At 49.1% G+C, this 22,126-nt stretch overlaps 1 protein-coding gene across 10 annotated transcripts in view; it reads right to left on the bottom strand.

Annotated features, from left to right (window-relative positions):
- The window catches only part of CUX1 (cut like homeobox 1), a gene marked incomplete at its 5' end in the record, with an annotated part of 375,083 nt that overhangs the window by 117,449 nt on the left and 235,508 nt on the right, over window positions 1-22,126 (bottom strand). For all 10 annotated transcript variants that reach the window (XM_082857328.1, XM_082857320.1, XM_082857322.1 and 7 more), the window contains 2 exons: window positions 17,401-17,467; window positions 18,930-19,006. In XM_082857328.1, the coding sequence (XP_082713454.1) occupies window positions 17,401-17,467; window positions 18,930-19,006 (144 nt within the window). The remainder of the gene's footprint in view (window positions 1-17,400; window positions 17,468-18,929; window positions 19,007-22,126) is intronic.

Here is a 22,126-nt window from a genome sequence, read left to right as displayed (position 1 = left end):
CGCGCGTTCACAAAGATGGTTCAAAAGTGCTTTCTTGTTTAATCCTGGTGATTCTGAGCTACAGAGAGGAGGGGCTCCTGATGGCTCCAGGGCTGGAGGGACTAAATAGGTTCTAATTTACTTATTTACTTATTTTTGGCCACGGGATCTTAGTTCACCGACCAGGGATGGAACCCGTGCCACCTGCAGTGGAAGCGAGGAGTCCTAACCACTGGACCACCAGGGAAGTCCAACAGGTTCTAATTTAATCTGATATTCAAAATTCAGAAAAGGTTACGGTGAAAGAGCGTCTCTCTCCCTGTCCCCCAGATCTCTTTCTAGACATTCAAATGTTTTTTTTGTGTGTGTGAATGCACAAGCAGATGTAGCATACTGGACACGCAGTTCTGAACCTGGCTTTTTTCGCTCAATCACATATGTAAAAGGTCTTTCCATAGCACTACATAAGAGCTTCTGCATTCATTTTTTAAAGAGTAATAAGAGACAGACTAACCTAGCAATTAAAACTCAGATGGATTCTAGAAGACCAGAGCAGAGGGCTTTAGTGGTCTTCACCCAGCCCTGCCCCAGCGAGCCCTTCACATCACTTTGGAGCTTCTCAGACCCTGGGGCTCCCCCAAGCCACCGAGTGAACTCTGCCAGCCTTGAACCAGCAACTGGCTGCCTCCTGAGAATTATGAATCAGGAAACCCCTCATCTGGTATTTTCACACTTGGCCCCGGGACTCCTCAAAGGTGTGCTGGAGACCACACAGCAGAGCCTCACAGAGCTGCCTGGGATGGGCAGGCGGTGGGGACAGGCGTGGTGGCCGCGCCGGCTGCAGCCATCACCCACGCCACGAGCGTGTACCTTCCATCTGTGTCCTCACCTTTAGCTGGCTCTTAAGACACGTTCTGGGTGGGAGGGAGGGAGACGCGAGAGGGAAGAGATATGGGAACATAGGTATATGTATAACTGATTCACTTCGTTATAAAGCAGAAACTAACAGAGCATTGTGAAGCAATTATACTCCAATACAGATGTTTTTTTTTTTTTAAAAAAAAGCCACGTTCTAACAAATAATGTTCCAAGAATCTCGCTCTTTAGACCCTTGGGTAAGGGGTGGGACGTAGCGGCTGTGTGAGAGCCCTAAAGGCAATGACCTGAGACGATGTGGGGACGGTGTCCGCACATCCCGGCACATTAACTCAAGGATGATTCAGATGCTTGCTGTGTGCCAGGCACAGCCCCAGACCCTTGGATCCCAGAGACGAGCCCCCGAGGAGCTCCCATTCTGGTACGTCAGACGGGGAGATCAGACGCTGGGTCTGACACACCTGGTGGCCCGTAGAGGTGAGCACCTGAGCACCGGGACAGAGATAAGGGGTCCCAGGGGGGCCATCAGAGCGCTGTCCTTTTGTCCTTATTTGGACAACTCTTTCCTTAAACCAAAAATCAACGATCAAACAAGAGCAACTGGAGCGGAGTTTCCCACAGTGTGGTCAGCAGACCCCACGTGCGTGGAGGGCCGAAGAGTCCTGGGTCCCCTCCCAGACCTACTGAGTCAGACACCCCGGGGTGCGGCCCAGGGATCAGCATTCTACACCAATGCTCTGAGGAATCCACGCAAGTCCAGGAGTCACTGACCTGTGTGACGAGGGGCGATCTACCGAATTCCAGTGCTTCCAAAGTAGGGGCTGGAGCTGCAGTGTCACAGGTTGCAGACGTGCGGGACCTCCCCGGCACCGCACACCCCGCCCTTCTAGAAGACGTCTGCAACTACCATCTATTTTCTCGTCTGACCGGACTGGGGGAGTTCTATGTTTCAGCACGAGCCTTCTCACGTCGGGGCCGGGCCCAAGGTTCCCGCTCATTTAAAATAATCTGAGCAGATGCCCATAATAAAGACGAATAGCAGAGCAAGCACACATGGGTTCCATTTAAACACCGCAGAGCAGAGCCCCTGCTACAGGCTGTGCCGTTTAATTCTCAGCCAAGTGACTCTCCCTGACCACCCACCTCAGCCAGCCGCTCCCGCCCCCTCCGTGCCACGCCCCCTTCCTTCTACTTGCTTTAATTTTCTTGGTGGGACTAGACACTAACTCAACTTTTATTCTTATGTGGCGGCCGGCTTTTTGCTCAGAGACTGCTTCCAGGAGAGCAGGCCCTTTGTTTTCATTCATCCAGGGAACATCTTTCAAGCGCCCGGCAGGCCCTCTGCTAGGCACTGGGGACACAGTGGTGAACACGGTAACACGATTCACGGAACTTGGAGCCTGGCGAGTAGAGACAGCTCAGCACACCGGGAAACACAGGGCGTGTCATAAGGAGAAAAATAAAGTGGGAAAGAGGACAGAGCCCGCCAGGAGGAGGCCATCAGGGCTCCGAGAGCAGTGACGGGACCAGCTTACAATGTGGGAGGATCACTCTGGCCGCTCCTTTGCCAGGTGTTATGGGAAAGATCAGGAGTTGGTCTTCGTCCGGGTGAAGCTGAGATGACGCCTAAGGGCAGCTGCTGAGCCTGGAGGTGAAGGGGGGAGGTTTGGGCTGGAAACATGAACACAGGAGTCAGCGCCAGGGAGATGGAATTTAGTTACAGCAGTGAGTGAGCCTCCCAGGGAGAGGGTTAAGCAAGTGCAAAGACTGAGCCCTGACGCACTGCGGCCCCACCAGTGCCCGAACGGTGCCCTGTGCAAAGGAGGCCCTCAGGAGAGACTTACTGAATCGACGACATAGGTGGCACTGACACCTATGACATAGGTGACACAGCCTGATATAGGTGGCACTGCCTCCATTTTTATGAAAGGAGAAATGTCCCTTAGCTTGGACTGAAAATACACTTAACGCCTCCTGTTCATTACCACTGCTGGCCGCAGGCTCTCTGATGCTTGTCCTTTTCCCGTGGCTGACTTAAAGTCACGGCCCACGTCATGCTAATGGTGTATGCCCTCCGGTGACCTAAATACCCACGTCGCCTCACACGGGGGTCGAGGTGTGTGAGGTGCAGACCCAGCGGGCATCCTCGGTCCCTCAAGGAAGCATTCACCCCGCAGAGCCAGCAGGGACCACCTGCTTCCGTGCATGTGCGGATCTGACCCAGGCCCATCTCAGCCCCAACCATTTCCTACCCGGAAAAGGTAGGTTTTACGAAAACCACATGAACAAACTATTACTAGGAGCCTGTGTAATGTAGGAAGCACTGTGCAAAGTGCCAGGGCAAAAAATTAGGAAGGTCCAGTTGCCACCCTCAAGATGCTGCCAATCTGACGTGGATGCTTGACCTTTCTGGTGCCGTGGTCCCTCTGGTGAAGAGAATGGACCTCCTTCCTGGAATAATGTTTTAAATACATCAGTCTACTAGGGAAAGTAAATATTTGGAAGTGCATTTACTACAATACTAGAAAACCCCCAAGTCTGTGATCTAGTAACAGATGTCCTTTTTTTTTTTTTTTTGCGGTACGTGGGCCTCTCACTGTTGTGGCCTCTCCCGCTGCGGAGCACAGGCTCCGGACGCGCAGGCTCAGCGGCCATGGCTCACAGGCCCAGCCGCTCTGCGGCATGTGGGATCTTCCCGGACCGGGGCATGAACCCGTGTCCCCTGCATCGGCAGGCGGACTCTCGACCGCTGTGCCACCAGGGAAGCCCACAGATGTTCTTTTTTTAAAAAAAAATTTATTTATTTGGTTGCACCAGGCCTTAGTTGTGACAGGCAGGCTCCTTTTGCAGCTCCAGGGCTCCTTAGCTGCGGCACGTGGGCTCCTTAGTTGTGGCATGCGCAACTCTTAGTTGCGGCACACGTGGGATCTGGTTCCCCGACCAGGGATCGAACCCAGGCCCCCTGCATTGGGAGCGTGGAGTCTTATAGACACTGGACCACCAGCGAAGCCCCCGTAACAAACGTTCTTCTTTACTGATGCGCCATATAACGAATCTCGTGGCAGGTCTAAGAACTACTGACATTTTGAAGCAGCGATGGAGATAACCAGTCTTTGAGGTATCTGCAAGGACTGTGATGTGATGTGAAAATACTAGGATTTCCGCTTGCAGCAAAGTCACAGGTCTGTTCTTGTTCTGGTCTGTTGACTTGATTCGCAATGGAAAGAAATGCTACATTGCAGTCAGATTCAGTGAAAATCGAGACCCCTGAATTCTCTCCATGGAATGGGAGAGACCAGAGCCCCCCTCTCACAGGCACACAGAGGCTGTTAGTGTGGGCGCAGGAACGGGGCGTGCAGGGAGAGGGATGCAGGAATGGGGGGGTGGAGGGGCAGGGATGTGCTTGTGAAGAAAGGCTGGTAGCTACATATCGGGATGCGGGAGCATGGGGAGCTGGGGAAAGGCCCACGATTCTACAGAGGGGGTCAGAATCGGTAGGAAATGAGGTTATGAAGCAGAGCTGTGTCATGACGCATCTCAGGCGCTGTGGCATCATTTTTTCAGTGGTGGCAAGAAAGAACCGTGGAGATTCTTAGGACTCATTTCAACAGAATCAAATTTATATTTTGGAAAGATACTTTTAGCAGATACTTGGAGGATGGCTTAGTCCAGGGAGAAATTGGCAGCAGGGAGATCCGATGTTAAGATATTGAAGGAGCGAAGCCAAGAGATGAAAAAAGCCCAGTTATTGCAGTGACAGTGGAGACAAAGACTTGAGGAATGAGAAGGTCTCAAGGAAGTGTAATTAATATGGATTAGACAGCAGGGACAAGGAGGACCTTCCGTCTCTGGAATAAAGGAAGACCACGTATGCTCGAGGGAGGGAAAAAAATGGAAGGGAAGCTGCCTGCAGGTTAGAGGGAAGTCAGAAGGGATCATGAGTTTGCTTGAGTTTGAGATGCCTATGTCTAGCAAGGAGTTGGATTTGAAAATATAAAGCTTTCTTTGCTGTACAGTAGAAACTAACACAACATTTTAAAGCAACTATACTCCAATAAAAACTAAAAAAAAAAAAAGAAAATGGAGAGCTTTCTCTTTGGGTATTAAATTTTTTCTTATTGCTTTGTAAGGGCTCTTTATATATACAGGCATACCTCGGAGATACTGAGGTCTTGGTTTTAGACCACCGGCATAAAGTAAATACTGCAATAAAGTGAATCACACGAATTTTTAGGTTTCCCAGTGCAAATAAAAATTATGTTTACACTAGACTGTGGTCTGTTACATGCACAACAGCATTATGCCTAAAACACGTACATATTTTAATTAAAAAAATACTTGAACGCTAAAAAAATGCTCACCATCATCTGACCCTTCAGCGAGTCGTAATATTTTTGCAATGGTAACATCAAAGATCGCTGGCCACAGATCACCATAAGAAATAAAATAACGATGAAAAAGTCTGAAATTTTGAAGTCTGAATTACCAACGTGTGACAAAGAGACACAAAGTAAAGCAAATACTTCTGGAAAATGGCACCAATAGATTTGCTCAATGCAGGGTTGCCACAAACCTTCAATGTGTGAAAATGCATTATCTTTGAAGCACAATAAAGCAAAGTGCAGTAAGACGAGGTGTGCCTGTATACACACACACACACACACACACACACACACACACTCTCTCTCTCTCTCTCTCTCTCTCTCTCTCTCTCTCTCTGTCATACACAAGGCAAATATTTTTGCCAGTTTATCTACCAGTCAGTCATCAATCACCAGCAGGCTGTGAGTTTCCTGTGTGAGCTCTACCTCTGCCATGGTGCTTAGAAAGGGTTTCCCCACCCCCACATTATAAAAATATCCATCGACAAGTTCTCCTAATGCTTTTATGGCTTTGTTTTTCATATGTAAATATTGAAAACATCTAGGCTTGACTGTGCACGGGGCTCTGCCCCGACTCTCGTCTTCTGGGTGTTAGCTAGCTATCTGGCACCACCGCTGATCGAAGGCTTCATCCTTCCCTAACGCATTTAAACTCAAGCCATTTTTATAGACAACTTTTTCTAAAAATTTTTCCCCTTAATTTGGAAACTTTCAAAAATACAGAAAGCTACCAGAAGAAAGGGCCAATCAACCATATGCCTACACACAGAATTAACCACTTACGTAACTGGTCCTTTTTCCATTATCGACGACAAATTCTAAATTTCTAATTACATTGGGGCTTTCCATGGAAAACGGAAGTGTCTAATAATCTTTATGTTCTGTAAATCCTACAAACTGGCTTTTTTTCCAGGGTTGGAAAGATCACAGAAATGCATCAAAGTGAAAACAGTCCAACTTAAAAAAGATAAATGAAAAGCTAAAAATAAACGCTATCCCATGAAATTTCAAGATTATGCTCTGTTTCTATGCCTAGGCTATGTTGATAACATTCCAAACACTACATAGTTTTAATTTTTTTCTCGCAACTCCTTTAGGTTTACCTTGAGGGACATCAGAGGGTACACGTGTGGTCACTTGGGGGTTAATCCTCACTGATGCTGAATGCCCCCAGTCTTTGCTCTGTTCAGCAGAGCATGAAATCTCAAAGCTCAGGAGAGCAATGCGGCCGGGCTGCCAGAGTGATGCCATAAAGCTCTGCATTAAAAATTCATACTGCAGGCTCGCCTCAGAGCTCGGCTCTAGCTGAAAGGAGAGCTGGTGGGGAAATATGAGACACCCCACTGTCTTTCTGGCAATTGGAGACATTCCTCAACAAACAGCACCTCAGGAAGAGAATGAAAGGGCAAACAAGCCGTGAAGGAAATCAGTGAGTTCAATTATCTAGCTCCCTCGCGCTTTCCTATAGGAAACTTCTCATTCTGAAGGCTGGTTCCCAAAAGTTTTTTTTTTCTTTTAATACAATATCCCAGGACAAAAGCCCTAGACATCCTTGCCTGTGCCCAGATGTTGGGCACCTCTCTTAATTTGTTTTACACCAGCCCAGGGACCCCCAAATTCTCCAGGATGCGTGGAGTCAGGTCTCTGCTGAACGTAAGAGTTGCCCCGATGTGTGGCTGGAGGGGACCACGCTGTTCTCGCTTTAGAAAGTGGGTCCCACACACACATGGCACGTAGATTTCTGAAGGTGGTTATTTCGTGGTTAAGGCACTCACGGTCCTGCAATCATTTGAACTCAGAACTTTTTACGCCCAGTGTTAGCAGCACCCAAATGGTAACTGGTTAAGATTTTAAAATTCAGTCTCTTAGGATGATGATGTGACACGAAACAGTGCGCTTAGGTCCACAGCTGCAGCGTGCAAATACGGACAGAGGTCCTGTGATGCAGACAGACTGATCTTCCCAGGTCACACATGGAAAATGACGGGGTTCTTTAGGGTTGGAAGAGACCTGATGGTGGGGGAAGTGAACGAGCGTTTTTCCAATGGGCCAGGCAGGGGGCCTTGCAGCTGGCAGCAGTGCCGCAGCCCTGTTTCCCGAGGGCATGCATTCAGACGCTGCGCCCGGCTCTCTGCTGCGGACTGCACATGGCTCGGGAGGAAACTAAGGCCAGAGTAAGGCAAGGGAGCCCTGCACAAGGTTTCTGCACTCACAGCACCAGGAATCAAACCCTGTAGTGACCCTGAGACCTGGGCTCTTCCCCTGAGGCTCACACCACCCCCACATGCTGGACAGCCCCTTCCCCGAAGGCCCCTCCGCGGATGGCTGTGCAGGCCCTGCTGGGAGAGGATCGGAGATCCCAGCTTCTGGCAAGAACCTGGGTGTTAAAGTTCAAGAGGCCGAGAAACGGTCAGGCTCTTCAAACCTGCCTGTGGGTTAGTCCAATCTTCCCGTTTTGCTAATGAGGACACTGCCGCCGCCCAGGCAGGGAGCTGTGCTGGCCACACGCAGTGACAGAGCTGGGATCCGACCCAGGGTCTCCTGACTCTAGGCCCAGCACCTTCCACTGTCCACCAACCAGGGGAGGCTGGGACATCTATTAGATCACCGAACAGCAGTCTGCGAACGGGGCCCTCAGAGAATTCTGGTGTCCCAAACTCCCTCGTCCGATGATACCATAAGGAAGCCACCGGAAGATGCCACGGCCACTGGCAGAATGTAAAGGCACAAAAAGACAGGGCCAGTGTGAAGCTTCCTAGTTTAAACCTGTGCGGCAATGACGGCAGTATGACAAATCAGGCTCCCAAACGAGGGGGAACTCAAGGGGTAACCGTCTCATGGTACACCTACTGATGGAATACTGTGCGGCACGCATCACATTTCTGAAGAATAGGTAATGACAAGAAAGACATATGTACATGGCAAGTAAAAAAAGAAAAAAAACAAACTAGAAATGAAAACTGAGTATCAGTCTGATGTCATTGGTAAAAAGTTAAAAAAAAAAAAAATAGAGCACCATATAGAAAAAAGACTGGAAGGAAAAATGCCAAAATGTTAAGTGTTGTGGATATAAGTGGTGATCTATTTTTAAAAATCTAGAATTTTCTAAATTTCATATAATAAACACGTGTGGCTTTCATAATTAAAAATAATACACGTCACATAAAAGGAATTAGTCTTCACTGATGTGGGGCGATTCCAAGCGAAAGATAGTTTCCCACTTCCGCCAGCTTTCCTGCCTCCCTTCAAAGGGCGCTTGACTGGTCAGGGTGCGTCAAATCCCCTTCTTCCCGACACTGTGGAAGCAAAGACGTGCAGTGTCACAATGACCAGTGAGGCCACGGCCCCCACTGCAGACAGGGACTCCCGGGGGTGGGGGTCAGAAATGCACGGCTTTGGGAGGAATCTCACTGAGGGCAGAAGGCAGCGGGAACGTTCCAGCCTGGCCTCCATTACAATTCTGTCTTCATGAAGCACTTCAAAGGTTCAGGTGGCTCCTGCCTTCTTCCTAGACTCCAACAGCTTCCTTAGTTTGCCCTTCCAGAGAGCAAACGGACTTGCTGGTCGGGCTCTCAGCACTGCCGAGACTGGTCCCTCGGCTGCACCCCTGATCCACCGGTCTCCACAGCGGAGGCACCCGCGGAGTGATTCATTCAACAAAAGCCCCACGTGTCGATGATGGCCAGTGGGCCCGTGGTGTGCAGGGACCGAGGTGAGGGCCCTCCTCTGAGGCAGGTCAGGCGACGTTGCCAACTCTGGGCGGTCTGCAGGGACGTGCCCATCCTGTTCCTCGAGCCCCACAAGCAGGAAAGTGCCCGTGATGATGCCCATTTTGCAGCTCATTTGCTGTGCTTTGATCTTCTACAAATTGACGTTTTCTCCAACAGTCCCTTACCCGTTTCCTTTAGCCTCAAACCGTGAGCTCTCCAAGACTGTCCTTCACAGTGGATCAGAAGAACTTCAAGGATCATTAAAAACTCAAAATTTGGGGGCTTCCCTGGTGGCCCCGTGGTTGAGAGTCCGCCTGCTGATGCAGGGGACACAGGTTCGTGCCCCGGTCCAGGAAGATCCCACATGCCGCGGAGCGGCTGGGCCCTTGAGCCATGGCCGCTGGGCCTGTGCGTCCGGAGCCTGTGCTCCACAACGGGAGAGGCCCGTGTACCACAAAAAAAACAAAAAAACAAAACAACAACAAAAAAAACCCCCAAAATTTGTATAAAAGCACGCCAAACCCAGGTGACAGCCTGTGAACACTTTTCTCTACACTATCCCCTCCAAGGACGCCGGATGAATGTGACTGCTATCTCCATATTCATAAACATGTTTACACACACACGCACATAGGACAGCTATATGCACACATGTGTGGCACGTGTTTTTGTGTGCAGAGCGTGTGAGCCATGTCTGTGTGCATATCACACCTGTTAACTCTCCCTGCCCTCTTTACTCTGTAGTTCTAGCACCTGACACAATGCCCGCATTTTAACACAGAGTTTTAATATTAGCCGAAGGGGGACTTCCCTGGTGGCGCAGTGGTTAAGAATCCGCCTGCCAGTGCAGGGGACACGGGTTCGAGCCCTGGTCCAGGAAGATCCCATATGCCAGGGAGCAGCTAAGCCCGTGCGCCACAACTACTGAGCCTGCGCTCTAGAGCCCGCGAGCCACAACTACTGAAGCCCACGCACCTCGAGCCCGTGCTCCACAAGAGAAGCCACCGCAATGAGAAGCCCGTGCATCGCAACGAAGAGTAGCCCCCGCTCGCCGCAACTAAAGAAAGCCTGTGCGCAGCAACAAAGACCCAACGCAGCCAGAAATATATATATATATATATATATATGTGTATATATATATATATATATATATATATATAAAAAAAGATTAGCTGAAGGGAGGAAAGGTAAAGATTGCCAATTCTCACTGATGCCTTATAATTTCTAGACCACAGAGTCCATGGAACAGGTGAAGAATCCTTGGCACTCAGAGGTCTTTCTACTGGATTTGAAAATATGAAGCCACGCCCTTCTTTCTACGCAGTTCCCAGACTGGGGAAAACTCCAGATCAGGGCTGTACTGCTTGGAAAAGGCAAAACAGATTCAGTCAGTGCAAAAGCCAAGGAAAGCCCTTTAGGGCTCATGCAGGCACTGACTTTTAGGTGTGAAGAAAAATGCCTGGACAGAGAGGGAAAATCCCAGGAATTCTACAAAATGCACACACCCTTCTGCAGATAAGGTATGGGAAAAAAAAAGGCATCATTTGTTCCCAGCAAGTTTGATTTCTTTCTCAGGTTTAAGGGACAGGGGTTTCTTTATTCAAGTCCATCCCCTCGAAACCATCAAAGTAGCTGCTTCTCTATTTTTAGGGAAATTAATCTGACCAGGATAATTACAGCAACCGGTACTGGAAACTGATGACTCATCAAAAAGCCAGGAAACAGAAAATGCTACATTCTTAGAGGTACAGCAGGGAGACTCCACTTCCGGACACTGAGGTTGGTCTTTGCAAATGCAGCCGGGGAAGCACAATCTGTCTAACGTGCGTATGCCGCTTACTGAGCTCTACCTGGCCCAGTTTCCTGAGTCTTGCATGTGGAACTGTAATAAAAATAAGTAAAAGAGAAATCGGTCTGCGAGGGTACATACCGCGGGGCTCGTGGGGAGGGAGAGAAGACGTGAAACCCTTCAAGAAGGCCGGTCACCCAGGGAGCCGGCACTCCCTAACTCAGCCCTTTGGAGATAGCACAGGAAGAGACTTTCTAGGCCACGGTGGGAGTGCAGAGAGCACTGGATTCTGAGTCCAAAGGACTGGATTTGAGGCCTGCCTCTGTGTTCCCAGCACTGTTTCCTTGTCTATGCAATGAACACCACAAACACTTCCTCCACGACTGCTGGAAAGAATAGACAAGGTATCATGCACAAAGGTGCCGTGACACAGTGCAGAGTGACCCGGACGCATGCACCGTCTCGGTCCCCGTCAAATCTTCAACTGTGGGCATCCTCACATTCTCAAATCTCGTTTGAGGTCCTCCACGCCCATTTCTGGCACACAGGCACCCCCTACCTCCAAAACACGGGGTGCAGGGTACAGGCTCCCTTAAACAATTTCAATAAAGCCCTGAGCCAAGCTCGCCTGGGAGTTTTCTGCTTTCTCAGAGCATAATGCATTTGGTGATTATACACCGGTTTATATACATGCTAGAGAGTAAATACTCTAAAATGCACCCAAGTGAAGTTCCTCATAAACGTCTCTTTTGTAATGTACTATGTAAGTATGTGTGTATACGATGTGGTTCTTTTTAAAAAGCATACAGGCAAGGAATACAACATGAGTAACCTTAAGAAATATGAACTTTACCGGCAGGAAAGGTTTGGGAGGTGCAAATTCTTCTAAGACTAACATTAGCTATAAAAAATGCAGCATTTCAGTGCAATTCAATATTTTCTTTCATCAGAGGCTCAGAGCCTCCGCCCACAAGTCAAGAGGAATGTAATAAGCTGACTGTGTGTGTTACAACCGAAGCTCCTTCTGCAACCAGGACTCCGGGGGACAGAGCAAAGGGGTGGTCGTGGACTTGAGCGAAAATGGGACTTCCTGCACTTTCCCCCAGAATGCTGGTATCTTGGCTGGGAGGGCAACATTGCTCCCACCATGGGCAGCGGCCACCTAAGCGCAACTACAAGCGAACAGCTGCAGGAGACAGGCGTGGAGTCGGGGGGCAGGGGGAGCTTCCAGGCCTCTCTCCCGGGGCCCAAAAAGCTGTCTGCCCTCCTTCTCCAAGGCCATCCCGGGGAACCACTGAAATCTTAAAATCCAACCTGCTCGACGTTGCTAGAATCTCCAAGTTAACGTCAAGTGGGGTGCTAAATCTCTATTCGCTAAGAGAAGGCAGAAGATCTGTACACAGCCTGACCAGCTGAGGAGGACATACGTTTTTAACTTAAAAAATAAAAAAGCTGAGAAATAATTCATTTATTTAACCCAGAAATGGCTATAATCTGAAACCCTGCAATCCTCTTCCACAGCAACTGTTTTGGCAAGCCCCCCAGTGTTCCAACAAATAGTAAACTGTGCTTGCCGTTTGTCTAAGGGACCTTGCATTAATAAACATGAAGAAGAGCACTTTACCTCCCACTCTCAATGACAGGACAAAACAAAGACCAGCTGTATTCATCAATGAGGCCTTGTTCTGCACATAAAGGCTAATTACATTTCGCTTCAAGCCTACACATGGAAAACTTTCCTGCTGCTGTACCCGCCACAGCCAGCCGGGCCGGTCCAGCTGACGCAGGCCGAGGGCTGCACCCAGTCAACGGGGGCTCCCGACGGCCTCGCTGCCTTTGACCTGCAGGCTTCGGTCCCAAGTGGGGGCGGGGATGGTCACCCCAGTGACATCTCCCAGGGACGGACAGGCGACGTGGGCCCTTCCAACCTCCTGTGGAGACGATGCCGTTCAGGCCCGTCTAATTTCAGAAACGCACGCACCCGAGCCTAGGGCAAGCTTGTCGGGAACAGCTTCTACTCGTTGACAATAGAATAGCTTACAGCCGTTAGTGACAGTGACCACAGCTGTCAGCGTGCTGGGCGCTGCACACACCCTCCTCATTACTCTCCACAGCCACCCGGCGTCCTGACTACTATTATGCCCATTGTACAGGCGAGAAAAGAGAGTCACGGAGGTCAATTAGCTTATCCAGGGACACACAGAGGGTGAGCAGCGGACCCCGGCAATCCACTCAAAGCCCACCTTCCACAGGGCCTCCCCCATCCCCTTCCTGCATTTTCTGTCAACACATTTTTTTAAAAGCCCTCCTTTCGAAGGGAGAAGATAACACTGTTTTGAAATGTTTTAAGACCATTTGTGAGATTTGCCCCTGGGGGGCTTATATTCGTAGGTATTAATGAAAAGCTGTCTAGTCTAAGACAGTATACGTCAGTCGGGCCGGAAGCAGATGGTACAGTGACAGACCTTTCCCAGAAAATGAAAGTGGGGAGGAATGCGGAGGGGGCAGCTCCGTGTGGGATGTCCAAGATCGAAGCGATTGTCTCCGAAGTTAAAAGAAAGTAGCAATTATTATCTCAGGCCATTCTCTACATTTTTGTGGCTTACTTATTCTGGGAACCATTTACAGTAAGGGTGTGGCCCTAGGCTGCCCTGTGGTAGCCGTCCATCTATTTGGGAAATGCCGATCCCCATCCGAGCCTCAGTCCAGCCCCTGCGCCCACCATGCCCACCTGCCCTGGCAGATCCACCCGCCGGAGCTTGGGGCTGGTCCTCCAGGAGATCGGCCTCGCCGCCTGGTGTTTTCACAGGGGGCGCTCCTCCTTTGCCTCTAGCAACGCCTCACCACGGCTCTTCCTTCGGCCTCAAACCCCTGGTCATCCCTTTCAGGAAGGCTTCCTCCAGTCCCTTCCTTTGGCTCCAGCGGGGTGGGGTCGTGTGCACTGGAGACCCGCCATCCCCGGCGCCAGCTCCCTCTCCCCCTGCCCTTCCCCTGGCCGGGGAGGGGAGGAGGGTAAGGTCAGGGGTTGCTGGCGCTGCCGGCATCCCCGTCGCCTCCCAGAGGTCACAGCTCCTCTCCGGGCGGCCCCTCCAAACGGAGGTGGGGTGAGGCCCGGCCAGTGCTCGCTCAGGGTGCCCGGACCCCGCTGGTCTCCCTCGTCCCCGCTGTGTCCACGTTAAACTCTCTTCTGACCGACCTAGCTAGAGTGGGCTGTCTTCTGTGGACACCCTGACGGCACAGGTGCTGCGTAACTAACGTCCCCTCCATCACAGCAGGGGTCACGCTGGCTCACAACAGCTTTTCTCCCCCCCACCCCGCCACCGAGCCTCCCCGAGGAGGCCTCCAGGAATGCTAGCGCCGCTGACGAGTGGCTCTGAGGTGTGCCCATGAGGCTCGCTCTCTCTGCGCCCACGTGCACGCCACATCTCTGCCTCCCCGCCTGTCCGTGGAGACAAGGACCTCCTGCTATGCTCACAGGAGGGGACACACCCCGAGAGCACCCGTGGCCCCGTCAGCAGTTGGTAACAAGAGCCACAGCCCAGAGGCAAAGCATTTTACGTGACAGAACAACTGACCCCCATGCTTTTTTATTCCATTCTCCGTTTACTCTAGTTCAGTGAAAACGAGCAAGTAATGTGCGGGTTTTCACTCATCTGGATTTGGAGGGAAAAGAAGCGTTCTGGACTCAAGACACACTGATGTGACGGGAAACAGTCTAGAGACATTTCTCCCCGAGCCCCGTCCACCACCACCGCTTCTCGTCAAAGGCCGGCGGGCTCAGAGTTCAAGGAGAGGTCTGGGGGCAGGAGGCCCGGCCTCTGGTGCTCCCCTGGGTAGCCCTGCTGACGCAGGTGACCCGAGATTTAATGATCTTACCTGTCAGATGACAGAGCTGGCGGCTTAGAAACAGCCCAGGGTCCCTGCATCTATAGATGGTAACTTAGGACAAGACTGAAGACTGAAAATCAGCCCGACATCTCCAGGCACCTCTGACCCCTCCCAGGAAGCAGGATGACCTGGGAGCAGGTGACTGAGCTCTCTGCTGGCTGAGAGACGGGAATCATCCCCAAGCGTCACCCTGGCCCCGAGCACAGTGAGGCAGGGAGAGGGTGGGCACAGGGACAAGATGGCCCCTCCTCCCTCTCTCTGTCTCCCAGGCACTCCTGGCCGCCACGTGTCCTCCCTAGAGAAGACCTGCAGCTGTGAGCTGGGGAAGGTTAAGTCCTTCCTAGACGGCTGTTCTCGGAGCCGTTGCTGCCTCAAGCCCTAAGGCAAACCAGTTACCTGGACACAAATTTTCTGTGTGGCTTTTTGGAAGGCCAAGAAGGAAGGAAGAAGTTGTGGCTCTCAGCCAGGGCCCAGTACTTAGCCATCATATGACAGGTGGCATTCCTGGCTGTCAACTCCCAGTAGTTTCTGCAGATGCTTGGTGTCACCAGGCAGTAGGTACACCTCCACCCCCCCCCCCGCCCCCCGCCCCGTGCACGCAGGGAACACGGCGGGAGACACTGGCTTCTGGAAGTTGAGCTTTGGTGACAGTCTCTGAGCAGCGGCTTTCGAAATGGTTTTTGACTGAGATGCACGGGAAGAACGACATTTTATGCTGTGGCTCAATAACTCTGTACTTTCAGATTTACACACGAGCTAAAAGGGTCACAAAACAATGCCTAACTTTACTGTGTGCCACGAGCCATGACATTTTCTATTCTATTCCATTATTTTGTTTGATATGCTATTTATTACCCAACTAGCCAGTCGCCACTCGCTAACGTGACTTGGCGATTGTGACCCAGTTTGAAAACCATGGGCTTAGACGGGCTTAGAGGTTGGGTTCACAGAAGTTTTTTTTAAGTGTATAATAAAGCCAACTTTGGTTGACTGTAGATATGCAAGATGTATCTATGCCTTTCAGAAAGAGATGTGGTTTAACAAAAATAAATTAACAGAAACTAATGAAATAATCCAATTTATCACCCCCAAAGTCATCATGAATTTTGTCAGCAAGTAAGATGAGGTGGATAAGAGTGAATGAATCAGGGAACTAGCACAGCAACTTCAGATCAAAGTCTTTCAGAAAAGAAATGCTATAAACTCAAGGCTAGAGCTATGTATCAGACTAAAACATTATAATTAAAAAAAATCGAATTTACTGAGAAAAACAACCTACACAGTAGAATAAAGTCCAGGCGGAAGTAGTAGAAAAACAAGGATGACACGCGGGCAGAAGAGGGAACCCGCACACGGACACCGAGGAACCCCAGGGTGACAGCAGCTGGCGCGGTGCCTCGGAGGGTACGTCTTGGGAGGTGAGGAACTCTCAGGCTGTGGGCTCAGAGGGGAGGGCGGAGACGCGCGCCTGCCGGCCCACCGACAGTGATGCCCCGGGTCGGAAGCGTTAATACCAGAACCACCAGTTTTCAAAGCGCAATGTTAACGGTCACGGGACCTTAGAACCGGCTCTTTCTGTACCACCTGAAGTCTCATTTCAGCACACCGAGACGGGACAGTGATCTGGCGGGGTCCCCCGGGATTAGACATGCCAACAAGTCAGCCGGAGTCGCCAAGACGGACCAGGATGTTTTAGTCTTTGCGCAGAAGATCTCTGCTCATGATCAAAATTGGTTCTGACCACCAGACCTGGGTAGCTGGGCTCTCAAGATCTCGAGCTGCTAAACAACCCAGAGCAAAGGTCAAGGGCCGCCCTACTGCCCCCTCAACGTGCCCTGAGAGCAGCTGGCCCAGCAGCGACCTCAAAGGCCAAGGGCAAAGGTGATGGGACTGAGGGGTGCAGAGTACCAGAGCCCCACACGGAGCAGGCGCCGGGGAGGAGGGCGACGCTGTTCAGAGCCACCTCCCCACTCGCCAGCGCCCACTGAGGCCCGGTGTGAGCACAGCAGGAGATGCTTCTCACTGGAGACACAGCTGTCAGGGCTGGGGTGGGGTGGGCGCTGGGGACGCATGGGTTTCTGGGGGAGGTGGGACAGGAAAAAGTTGTTCGGACTCTAGCCTGGTGTTGTCAGGGGATGATCTGTTGCTCCTTCATCTTTCTTGATTTACGTCAACATTACTTCTTGCTTCCTGGTGTTCTGCGTGGAGGGTAGGCTAGCCACAGCGTACCCGCAGTGCATCACTGATTTCCTTCCCACAAGACCCTTGTGTGATACACCTGCCCAAAGATACACGCCCCCTCTGGGTGTGTCCGCACTCGGACGCCCAGCACCATAAGGTGGGATTTGAACAAATACACCTGTGTGGGAGTGAAGGCACAGGTAAGAGGTGATGCTACCGGCACAGACCAAGCTCCGCAAAATGTCCCAAGTATCACATCTTCTCTACACTGACTCTTTTTCAAACTTTCTTAGACAAAGGCACAGTGGTGGCCAGGCTTCACAATAATTAAGGAAAGAAGTTTCAGTTGGAAGGCTTGTTCTGAGAGCACCAGAGAGAGCTTACTGTCGCATCTTGGGTTTTAAACTGATGCAAGCAAGTCATGGGAACGACACCCTGTTCCTTACAGCAGCTCAGAGGCCGAACATCTTCGAAACCCCGTACCGCTTTGCGAAGTCAATAAACAGGAGGGTGACGCAGGGAAATCTTTCATGGATTAGCAAAATCGGGTGACACCTGACCAAATGCCAATGGAGGGAGCCAGGCAGAGACTTACTTGGCGGTAATTTCTTCATCATATTTGGTTTTCAGGTCAAATAATTCTGTTCGAGTTTTTTCCAGCGCTGAAAGGCAGAGGACATAAAACCATAATATACTAATTGTTCACATTAAGTCAGAAAGAAAAAGTATACATGTAATACATTCTCATTTCAAAGGAGGCAAAGATTGCAAAAGTATACACAGCACGGACAGAAGAATCCCCTTCCACCGCCACCCCACCTCACCCCGTGCGCCTCTCCTGAGATAACCACCGTTACTAGTTTATTGTGTAAGTTTCTTGCTTTTAAATAAACTTCACTATTTAAAAAGTATTTCCATACCTAACTGCATACATATTTAAGTGTATGTGTGTGTGTATATATATATATTTCACACCCCTCCCCCTTCATAAATAGGATGATACAAAAATCTTCTGAGATTTGCCCTTTGCCCTTAGCAGGCATATGGAAATCTCTCCATGCTGGGACATTGGCAATGACAGTAACAACTTAGCTCTTGTACAGGGCTTGCCACGTGCCCGGGGAGTCAGGACACCTAGAAAGGAAGGTGCTGGGTAAAGAGCATGGATGTTTCAACTTCAGATAAATCTCACTCGGCTGGCCTCCCGAGAGACGATTTACATTCACGTCAATACTAAGAGTGTGACTATTTTCCTATACTTCCACCAACATTGTAAATTATCAATTAAAAAAAAAATTCGACAGTCTGACAGGCAAAACAATCTTTTACTGATTTAATTAGCATTTCCCTGCCTGTTCAAAATTAACATTTTTTCATATGTGTATTGGCCGCGTGCACGTCTTCCGCAAACTGCCTGTTTTCATCCTTAGCCCATTGTTCTCCTGCACGGTTTATCTATTGTTTTTTGATTTGTAGGTGAGCTTTACATTCTTTGGATATTATTTGACTGTGAATTTGTTATGATTAGTTTCTCCCACTCTGTCACCTGTGTTTTTTGAAAACGTGGACTCTGATGTCTTCTGATTTTTTCCCCCACGTTTAAATTAAATATATAGCGCCACTTCTCTTTCAGAACAAAAAGACAAAAGGCAGGAAGAAGTTCAAAGAAGCGATAAAAACTCAAGCACAACCTTTTTTGGCATCTAAAGTTTTAAAGGTCTGCTATTACTGTTCTCACAGTAACTTCAGAGGGTAGAAATAAGGGGGTTTTTTGCCCTCATTATTGTTCCAAATGAGATGTCAGCCCTTGACAGTTTGGTGATTTAGACTTGTTTGTTGGAAAAAGAGCAGGAAGAAAGGATGGCTTGTGGCAGTGATGCAAATGGGATTCAGAGCCTCCCACCTCAACGGCTCAGCGTGGGTGACTCATGCAGTCGAGGTGGGGAGCTGTGGAGGAGGGGGTCTGAGGCACGCTGGGGCGAAGGCTCCCTCCCTCCTCCAGGCTCACCACGGCGGCGGCGGTGACAGGTGTCAGAGGGGACCTGGAGGGACTGGGAGGTGCCGCAAACCTGCCCCAGGTCAGCCCGGCCTGTAGCAGCTTGACCGGCAGGCAGAATAGCACACCTGTTTGCAGAGTCTGGACTTTATGTTCGGCTTCTTCCAGCTTTGAGGTGGTGGACATCTGGGTCTCCTGCAGTTTTCTGAAAAGGAAGAGGAAGAAGCCAGATTGGTCATCTTGTTTAGCAACTCACACATCTTGTGTGTTCTGGAGCTACGGCGATGAGCCGTCTTCGCACGGCTGGTGAGAGGCTCGCGGCCGGTTACAACTCGTAATGCCAGGAGCCCTGATGCCTTGCTCTTTAACACCCAGACTTTGTACCCGCACATCACACGAGGGGAGGTGTATTTCCCGTGGGACTTGACGTGAGGCAACTGATCTGGAAGGTTATCCTAAATGTAGCTTGTTCTTGAAATGCCAGATATTAAAAAAAAAAAAAAAAAAAAAGGAAGAAAAACCATCATCATGCACTCATTGTTTCCTGAAGTTAGCCCAAGAAGAACGATACATTTACATTCTGCTGACACAATGAAGGAATTTGCTGGAATAAAGGATGTACTGAAGAGATTCGACAGCTGTTCCGTTTCTGTTGGAATGGAATGCAAATGCAACTCTAATACCTAATGGGGACATGCGGAATGTTTGCAGCCACATTCCACGTATTTATATTTCCCATGATCTCCAAATGAATTCCCTGGTCAATAAATAGCATTCCTTCCTCCTCATCGGCAGAAAAATCTCTAAAAATAAGTTTATTATTTTTACATCATATGAATATAACACATGCTCTCATAAAGAAGAAACCTGGGAATACGGAAAAGTAGAAATGGCACAGTTAAAAAAGGCACCCAAATTTATGGAAATCTATGGAAAAGCACTGCTTGCGCTTGCACATATTTCAATTATAAAACTAATAAATGCTCTGCGTTTAAAAAAAAAAAAAAAAACCACCACCACAAATACCATAAGAGCATGGAAGGTAAAATGTCCTTTCCCTTGGGCTCCACCGGCACTCCTCAAAATTCTTCTGTAGCTCTCTAGAATTTTTCTTTACTTTATTTTTTTAATACAATAAAGGGCTTCCTCATTTTTTTTTCTTTTTTTAAAATAAATTTATTTATTTATTTTATTTTTGGCTGCGTTGGGTCTTCGCTGGGGCGTGCGGGCTTTCTCTAGCTGTGGAGAGCTCTTTGTTGCGGTGTGCGGGCTTCTCACTGCAGTGGCTTCTTTTGTTGTGGAGCACAGGCTCCAGGTGCGTGGGCTTCAGTAGCTGTGGCTCGTGGGCTCAGTGGCTGTGGCTCGCGGGCTCTAGAGACCAGGCTCAGTAGTTGTGGCGCACGGGCTTAGTTGCTCCGCGGCATGTGGGATCTTCCTGGATCAGGGCTCGAACCCGTGTTCCCTGCATTGGCAGGTGGATTCTTAACCACTGCGCCACCAGGGAAGTCCTAGAATTTTTCTATACGTATAGAAATACAATGTAATATGTAACATACTGTAGCACAATATAAACTCAGATGTGATATATTATAGTGTAATAAACACTCCCCGGCCCTTTCTTTTAATACTAAAGGGATCAGAGCACACAGGGTGTCCGGCAGCTAGCTTTTTCACTTATCTCCGTACTGTGGAAATGTTCTACCCCAGCATATATAGTTCGTCCTCATTCTTATGAGACAACTGACTTAACCAAGCCTCTATGGACATTTAGATGGTTTACCACCCCTTTCTACTGAACAATTCCACAGTGATCATCATAGGTACTGGTGCATAATTCTGACAATGAATCTGTTGGATAAAATTCTAACAGAGGAACTACACTGGTGAAAGGGTATGTGCAACTGTTTTTGTTGTTTTGATAGATATTGAGAAACTTTCCAACAAAAAGCCTCACCAGTTTAAACTCTTGCCAACAGCATTCGAGAGTGTTCTGCTGTGCCAACACTGGATAAAATTAAACTTAGTTTGACTCTGGAGTAAAGCTGAGAATTTCTCTTTGTATGAACTGTCTGCTCAACTCCTTTATCCATTTTTTGCAGCGCTGGGTTTTTTTCTTATTAATTTGTAAGAGTTCTTTGTTTATAAAGAAAATTAGCCCTTTTTCTTATGTGGTGCAAATATTTCTTCCCAGATTTTTGATGGTTTAAAAATGTTGTCCACTGTTACTTGTTTTCAAAAGTCTGTGTGAAATTTTAGGCAGCTGTATTTATATAACTTTTCTTTTATGTTTAGAAAGATCTCTCGATTCCAAAATTATTAAAAACAAAGTAAATGCGCACGTTTTCTTCCAATATGTACGTGATTTAATTATTAATACTTAAATCCTAATCTGTTTCAATTTTTTGGTGTAAAGAATGAGATAAAGATCTAGCTTCATCCCCCACCCCCAGTGGTCAGTTATTTGCATCTTTTAATATAATCAATCCTTTTACCTAGTGTGAAAAATCAACTTAATAATATTAAAGTCCTATAGAAATTTATTTCCCTACTTTTGTAACGCATAAGTTTGCTCTCTGCAGATGTATTCGCGCTGTCTATAATTCAGTATCACGCATTTTTCACTTCGCGTTATGCTGGATACATTTCTGGTATAATTGCAAATTCAACAAAACTATTATTTTATAATGGCTGTATAACGTTCCCGTTAGGGGTGGACACTTGTGGGCACCCATTTCCTGTTGGCAAGGCATTTCAATGGCTTGCACTCCCCCCTCCCCTCCATTATCAGTAATATGGTGAGAAATCTCTTTGGGCTCAGAGTGCTTTCCTAGGAGACATATTTAGTGCCAGCTCCACACCTGCTGGGTCAAGAACCCCGACTCTGTGGGGCTCACTTTCTTCCCAGGGGCTGTACCCAGCCCCGCTCTCCCAGCAGCGTAGATGCGACATCCCCTGTAGATCTGGGCTTGGCCCCGAGGGACTGGCTTTGGTCCTGCAGTGAGGGCTTTGGGAGGCCAAGTCTGAGCACAAAGGAAGGCCAGGGCCATAGCGGTGGGTCAGGCTCTGCCCCCACCTCTGGGTACCTCGCTGGGAGAGTGTGGGCAGGTGCCTAATCTGTAAAATGAGATGGTCTGCTCCGCAGGTCTATCCTGGGCACTTGCTGAGACAACATCTCGAGAGGGCCCGGCAATGAGTGTAGCGGGCATTCTTCTTCTTTTCCAAATGAAGCCAGTTTAACGGTGGCCCAGAGAGGCCTTGATGATGCCCGAGATCTCCACGGAGCCTGCCTCATAGAAGTCCGAGCAGCTGCATTCCAAGTCCACGG

This window comes from Leucopleurus acutus, assembly GCF_964270905.1.
Source record: "Leucopleurus acutus genome assembly, chromosome: 16".
NCBI classification, from domain to species: domain Eukaryota; kingdom Metazoa; phylum Chordata; class Mammalia; order Artiodactyla; family Delphinidae; genus Leucopleurus; species Leucopleurus acutus.
The sequence above is the reverse complement of the archived record's forward strand: the minus strand, read 5'-3'. Positions and strand labels throughout refer to the sequence as shown.